General features: G+C 40.2%; 1 protein-coding gene across 1 annotated transcript in view; it reads right to left on the bottom strand.

The window, feature by feature from the left end:
• Positions 1-3,563: 3,563 nt before the first annotated feature.
• The window catches only part of prdm5 (PR domain containing 5), a gene marked incomplete in the record, with an annotated part of 81,217 nt that continues 76,889 nt past the window's right edge, over positions 3,564-7,891 (bottom strand). Inside the window, 1 exon segment of the mRNA XM_014020549.1 lies at positions 3,564-4,475. Within this exon segment, the coding sequence (XP_013876003.1) occupies positions 4,311-4,475 (165 nt within the window).

The following is a 7,891-nucleotide window of genomic DNA, read 5'->3' as shown; positions in this document are numbered from 1 at the left end:
TGACACTCTACGGTGGGCACACGCTCCACATTTCTCCGGAGGGAAAAGCTACCTGTTGCCTCGCAATGCCGGCCAAACACTGGGATCAGACAAGCGTGCCTTTTTCATTCCTGACATGACGGTGGCTTGCCAAAAACCCAGGCTGTYGTGGTAATGATACTCCTGTGTGGTGGGCGGGGCTGGCCTTTCGCTCTATGGACGTTGGTCGGAGCCCAGTCTGGCCCACGTTCACAAACGGGGAGGCAGCACAGGAAACCGGGGCTTCCAGTAAAAACATGTAATTAGAAACAGATTGACTGGGAGCTCTGGTATGATAAACCCATCGTGAAGGGAGAGACACATGATGGCTGGGATTTTAAGACCGGAGTAGTTGAAGTGAGAGGCAATAACAATGGGTCACTGGRAAAATCCCTGGACAAAATCAAATGTAGTGAGACCAAACTAACAGCAAARAGACATGGATGGTGACAGACTGATGAAAATATTGTACAACAGAAACAGGGTCATCTCAACACCCAATCAGACCTGTCAGTCACTTCAGTTTAATGTGGTCAAAAAACAGGCTATGGTGCTTCAAATCCCTGCTTCTACTTGTTTAAAAGACACAGGGTAGATGTTAATGTGTTTCAGGGCTGGGTGTTGTTCGAGTTCCCTGCCACTAAAGCGCAGGCAGCTGGTACCAGCTCAGGAGGCAGGAGCCCTCAGCAACACTGGGTGTCTCCACAAAGTATAAAGTACCAAAAAGTGATACTTGAGTAAAAATACAAGTATCTTATGACTATTATTACTTTGGTAAAAGTTAAAGTCTCCTTTAGGAACATTGCTTGAGTAAAAGTATTAAAGTATCTAATATTTTTGTACTTCAGTATTAAAAGTAAAAGTATTGATTTAAAATGAACAGCTAGATTTTCTGTAAGGACATTTATTAGGAGGTGACCTCCCAAAAAATACAGAAATGACTATATTATATTGAAATAATTAATTTATGTTAAATATAGGATGCACTAGTCCAGCTGTTTCAGTTTATATACATATATCAAGGGTGAGCAAACCTTTTCCCCAAAATGAAAATCAAAATACAATAATATAATTCATAAAATACAAATACTTCTTATGTACAGTCCTTTTATTTTAATAATTATGTCCTGCTGGAGTGAAATGATTTATTTGTGTACAAACTAATACGGTATCAGAATTTATAAATTTATACTTCTCATTCAACCACAATTAAATTCACTCTATCTATAGGAGGCACAATTTATATGGATAGTATTTATTTTTTACAATAACAAGCTGAAATGAAAACAAACAAAATGAAATAAAAGTAACAACTTTCTGCTTCTTGCCTTTTTTTTTTAAATGTAAGGAGTAGAAAGTACAGATAATTGTGTGAAAATGTAAGAAGTAGAAGTAAAAATTAGGCTGAAAATTAATTACTCAAGTAAAGTACAGAGACCCAGAAATTCTACTTAAGTACAGTAACTAAGTATTTGTACTTAGTTACTTTACAACTCTAGGTGTCCCAGTCTGCACCCTCCAGAGATCAGACCTGCTGCTAACAGTTTTACTAACCCAGAGACATCCTGTCGTTTGTTTCTGAGCTCACATGCATCTGAACATGAAGAGCAGGAATAAGATAATTGTTGAACAAACAGCACACACTCAAAAAGAAAGACACGTTGCAATGGTTACGAGTTTTTTCAGGAAGCCAAAACCACGAGATTTATCAAGTTTGAACAGTGGCTCAAACGATGGGAAGCACTCGCAGCCCTCCCACTGAAGCCCACCGCTCGTGAGATTCTCACAGAGTTCAAGCTGGAGATAAAGAAGAGCCGCTGTGGGGGGATGGACGTGAGAAAGAGTTGCCGCATCCACAGAGAGAAACCATCAGAGGAGCTCTTTAGTGTGTGGCTTTACAGATCAGGCGTGGGGTGACTGTGGCCTCAGAAAGAGGAGAAAAAAAGGCTTAATTAGCCTCCACTCCCATCAGACTGCCAACCTAAAAACAGGGATCAGATTAACCCGAAATAAATGCTTTTAAACAAGTCTTAAAGGCACTTTTTTCTTTTCTTGCATCCTCATTCTAATGTCAGCAGTTCATAAACATTTAATCAGAGCAAGTGGAGGAAGTGGCTGTGTGGTAGGTGATGAGCTTTTATACATTTCAAAATACTAAAGTGAGAAGTGACAGTTCCCATTCTCCAGAACAGGAAATGGAGATTTACACTAAAAGTCCTAAATGAAAAGCCCAGTGGGAATGAATGGGAGAGAAAAAAAGAACAACACTCTTTCTATATGGTAGACAAAAAACCCTGTATTAAGCACTGATTAAAATAAAACAATGTAAACACATGAAGTAAGTTACAACAGCTCGTGGTGTTCAGAAGAAACACTCAACAGTTCTTTATAAAAGTAAACAAACAGTATTTTGGTTCTTTCTGYGCCCGCTTATGTGGCAAAGAAAAAATAACTTCCTTTGAACTCCTCTGGTTTCCATACGTGTTGTGGCAAAGGAAAGAAACACAAAGCTGCTCTTCATAAAGGGATAGCTCAGGGTTTTTTTTTACTTTTGTTTTATGGAAAGGTTATGAACAATAAATAAATTACCTGCTGTAGATAGCTCTTTGAACAACCTCAGTTTGGAGAAACAGTTTAATGCTCATCAGATAGTTGAGCTAGTGTGCTGTCTTAAAACAACTTCAGTTCCATAACGGCTCAATCAAATATTTAATAGAATTCTGTTATTTGAAAGCACATATTCAGTGTGTTCCTGCATCCTCCGAAGGCTGAATTTGTTGGCCGCTTACCTCACAGCGCTGCGCTGGAGGCTGTCCAAACTCAAAGACTCCTCCAATGCGGCTGACAAATGTGTCGTCCTCTTTCCCCGATTTGAGGTATGAGTCCGATGGATCCTTCTCGGCCCACCCTGTCCCATATTGCATTGCGGACTGACTGGATGTTTATATTATTTTGCTCATAATGGCAGACAAATCGAGAGAAAGGAGTACAGTTTTAAACTAAAACTGGCAGTATAAAAATGAAAATCTTCAAGCGGTTTGTGTTGTCAGATGGGAATAAAGCAGAAGGCTAGACCGTCCAAATTCACAGCCACTTTTTTCCGGTCTTCGCCGTCGACCAAAGACCCGGCCCACGTAGACCGTGTAGGACGGATCCTTCGAAGGACCCAGTCCCTGAATTTGGACACAGCCACAGTACCACCAGCAGCAGCTAGCTGTAGTACAGTGCAGCCTTACTGCAAGAAAATCACAATATAGTAAAGTGAAATTCACGGTAACTATGATGTTTTTAAACAACTATTTGCTTTGTCTTGGCCTCGGTCGGGTTAGTCTTTAGCTTGTCAGTCCATTTAGAGAAAAACATTTATTCATCTAAAYTCTCTAAACTTCAGTGAGCTATTTACAGCAGGTAAGATCATTGCTCAGCACCTTTATAGAACCCCACTTTCAAAGATCTGAACTTCTGCTTTAAGCTAATAACAAATGTCCAACAGCTACAAGAACAAATCCTACTTAAAACAAGAATGAGAACAAGTCAAACTTGGATTGAATCAAACCACCTTTAAGCAGATCCAGAAAAAGCTGCCACCAAAAACACAGATGACTGAATGTTAATACTTTCTGACAGTTTTGTAAACATTAACTAAAAACCATGACCTGTTTCTGATTATATAACTGGTTATTGTTTTCAGATCTGCAATCTTCCATCTACACATAAACAACATGGTCACATAGCATAAATAATATCTACCTAAAAATAATTTAATGCATCTAAGGATGTCTGAAGTTTCCTGGAAACAGGTGTAATGTTTAACAAAAACATACTGAATGAATACAAGTAAAAGTAACAAAAACATTTTAAAGGGCTTTTTGGTTTTGCTTCAACATTTGGCACCAGCCACAGAAGTACACTGACATTTTCAGACAACGGAAAATAAAGTCAGGTCGAGACTTTATGTTCAGTAACACTGAAATCAGAAAAAAAAAAACATAAAAGTGAAATTTAAGACATTTCTGTGAGCAGACTCAGCGGCTCCATTGGCAGATCAAACATCTGGGAATCTATTTGTTTAAATATTAAAAACAAGGAAACAGGATGTTGGGGAAAAGTATACATGTACAATTTATGTTTCAATTTTTATATTTTACTTAATGAGTCCCATATTCTACATGCAGTTACAGTTAATGTAATTTCTGCTATCTGTGCATGCAGCATGTTCATACTTTACTGGTACATAAAGCACAGGACAGGGCTTTATTTTTGGAATCATAGTTGTGCTCCTGAAATTGGCTCTAGCTCTCCGTCTCCCCGTGGACATTCTCCATGTGTACTTTGAGGTAATCATTCCTGGTAAACTTCTTGTGGCACAGCTGGCACTCTGCCATGGGCCTGTTGGGGTTGTGGGTCAGTTTGTGTCTGCTGAGCATTTTCTTCAAGCTGAACGACAGGTCACACACCTACGAAAACAGCACAGGTACACATCACAACACCACCTGCGTTGGCAGTTAATCCTCTAATTTTAAACTGTAACTATAAAAAACAATAGAGATATCAAAATGGCAGTTCAATCACATAAAATACAATTTTCTATGATCTGTTAAAACTTGGAAAGTAATTTCTACTGTGAAGTCAGTGTGTATTGTGCAGCAGCCAAAGCAGAGAGACCCAGACTTCCCACTCTCGAGCCACTTGGTCCAGCTTGTCTGGGGGAATCCCAAGGTGTTCCCAGGCCAGCTGAGAAACATAGTCCATCCAGCGTGTCCTAGAGTTAYGTTTCTTCCTCTGGGTCTCCTCCCAGTGGGACATGCTCAGAATATCCTCACCAGGGAGGCGTCCAGGAGGCATCCTAACCAGATGCCTGAGCCACCTCAACTGGCTCCTCTTGAGGTGGAGGAGCAGTGGCTCTACTCTTGAGTTCCTACCGGATGACCAAGCTTATCACCCTGTCTCTAAGGGAGAGCCCAGACACCCTGCGAAGGAAACTCATTTTGACCGTGYGTGTTCGTGATCTTGTTCTTTTGTTCACTACCCAAAGCTTATGACCATAGATGAGGATAGGAACGTAGACCGACTGGTAAATCAAGAGCTTCGCCTTCTGGCTCAGCTCCCGCTTCACCACGACAGACTGATACAGCACCCACATTACTGCAGACCCAGCACCAATCTGCCAATTGATCTCCCACTCCATTCTTCCCTCATTTGTGGACAAGACCCCAGGATACCTCAACTCCTCCGCTTGGGGCAAGCCCTCTTTCACAACCCTGAGGAGGCACTTTACCCTTTTCTAACTCAAGACCATGGTCTCAGATTTGGAGGCACTGATCCTCAACCCGGTCGCTTCACACTCAGCTGCAAACCACTCCAGTGAGAGCTGGAGATCACGATCTGATGAAGCCAATACACTGTAAAAAATKAAATGTTGGATTTACTTAACCATGTTAAGCGACCTGGTTCCACTTAACTGAGTTGAGTAAATTCAAAGCAATATACCAGTTTTTTAGCCAAAGAACATGAGTATGCTGCTTTGAATTTACTCAACTCAGTTAAGTGGAACCAGGTAACATAACATGGTTAAGTAAATCCAACATTTMATTTTTAGAGTGTAGGACCACATCATCTGCAAAAAGCAGAGATGGGATCCTAAGGTCATCAAAAAGGATCCCTTCAACAYCTTGGCTGCGCCTARAAATTCTGTCCATAAAAGTTATGAACAGAATCAGTGACAAAGGGCAACAATGGAGGAGTCCAACTGTCACTGGAAACAAGCTCAACTTACTACCGGCAATGTGGACTAAACTCTGGCACAGGTCGTACAGGGACCTAACAGCCCATATCAAAGGGCAGGGTACCCCGTRCTCTGAGAGTAACCCCACAGAACTCCCAGAGGGACATGGTCGAATGCCTTCTCTAAGTTAACAAAACAACTAGACTGATTGAGTGAACTCCCATGCACCCTCAAGGACCCTGCTTGCACAACTAACTTTTAGATTAGCGCTACCCACCATTAGTTAAACCACCCCGTGGTAACACTTGAAGCAAGACAAAAATTGTGACAGAAATAGAAGAGGAATGGCTGAATAAAAATAAGGCTTCAATGCTTATATACTGGGATTCTTAATGATTGTATCTTAGGTAAATATAACCATAAACTTTATTTCTGAGATCCTCTGTTGACGTACCATTAGACTCATCACAGACGGTGATGTACACTGATTTCTAACTAAGACCCTCAATGAGAGAAAKCCACCCCGCGACTTCAACGTCTATTCTAAGAGTCAGTTTTACTGTACAGATGACTCCTCGCTCCCTCCATCAGTTATTAAAATCCACCATGGATGCTGTTAAGTTTTGACACAAAGCTCAGAGATTCACAGCATGCGTCCTAGTCGACTCCGTCTGTGAATTACACTGAAAAAGATCAGACAGAGTTCAGCTATAGCTACATGGCATCAAACAGAAGCTATGAAAGAAAGCAGGTCAACTGTGCTGTTGCTGTACACAGTTCAGATATCCACGCATCAGATCCTGTGTCAGCATGACGTTCTGTATTCTAACAGAAGGACACAGAGACCGGGGCTGATGGGAGCAGCCTCAATGCCTCACAGATGTGACTGAATTCTTCAAGAACAGTTCAGCTCTGCATCCAGAGCGCCTTCAGCTTGTCTGGAAAATGTTTCTGGAAACGAGCGATCCTTTTGTCTGACTCAAATTAAACCTCCTGAAATCAAATCCATATGTTATCTCTGTTATATCTAATGGCTCAGGGTCAAACTCCTTACATGGAACATCTTTTTCAAAGATGAAAAAAGAATCCAGACAAATGTTTGACACATTTAATTCCTTCTTGGTTATGCTTCATTGTGAATGACCATCTGAGCATGTGGGTGTATTTTCTGAAGCGTACAGAAGATGAAACTAAAATGATTATTTGAGAATTTAGAGTAAACATTTTATTGATGTTGATCTAAAAATGATAACATACAGGCTGCGAATTTACGGCAATAAATTGGGTCAAACAAAAAAGTTTAAAGTCAACCCACTATCTCAGTGAAAAGAAATAACTACCATTTAACAAGTATTTTCCTGACTTTTCAAAGATTCTCAGCAAATTCACAAGAATAAGGTCTGGCTTTAAAATGATTGCAAGAATTTCTAATTTCTGTTTTCATTTTCCCGAGGAATTATATGATTGTGAGGTTGTCATGGTTCTTGTTACTAACTTGACATAGTAGGTGGTTTGTTACCAGAAGCATCAGGAAGATCTTCACTGGAAACAGTTTGTAAAAGAGAAAACCATTTCACTGAATACTTGGCAGTCCAGTGTGTGAAACGTAATTTCTGTTGAAGCCAACTGGAGTATAAGCTAAAATATATCTTGCACATTGAAAACCTTCAGAGTTGATCTTTTTTGCTCTCTCAATGAAGAAATAAATGCACAGATGTGTCTAACATACAATGACTGATTTTAAAACCCAACTTTTGCTGTCAGAACAGGGCAGAGTGGAGCAAGCACCTTTACCACAAATATATGTATAACCTAAAGCTGTCAGTCTGTGTTCCGGGCTTCTCTCTCTCTCTCTCTCTCTTTTTTTCTGGTTCTTTGTGTTTTGGCTTTATGTCCTGTGTTTGAATTTTTGTTTTCTCAGTGTCTCCTGCCATTTGTCTTTCCCTCAGTCAGCTTGTTTTGCTTCCCTTCAGTCAGTTAACCATCCACACCTGTTGCCCCTTCTTATCAGTCCAGCTGTCTCTATTAGTCTCATCGGTCAGTGTATCTTTTGGTCATTCGATTTTCGTTTTAAAAACAAATAATGAAAAACAAAAAAAACGGAAGGTTATTTGTTTTTTCATTTTCAAAACAGATATAAAAAAACAA

This window comes from Austrofundulus limnaeus, unplaced genomic scaffold (assembly GCF_001266775.1).
Source record: "Austrofundulus limnaeus strain Quisiro unplaced genomic scaffold, Austrofundulus_limnaeus-1.0 Scaffold256, whole genome shotgun sequence".
NCBI lineage: Eukaryota > Metazoa > Chordata > Actinopteri > Cyprinodontiformes > Rivulidae > Austrofundulus > Austrofundulus limnaeus.
This window is presented reverse-complemented; position numbering and strand designations above follow the sequence as displayed.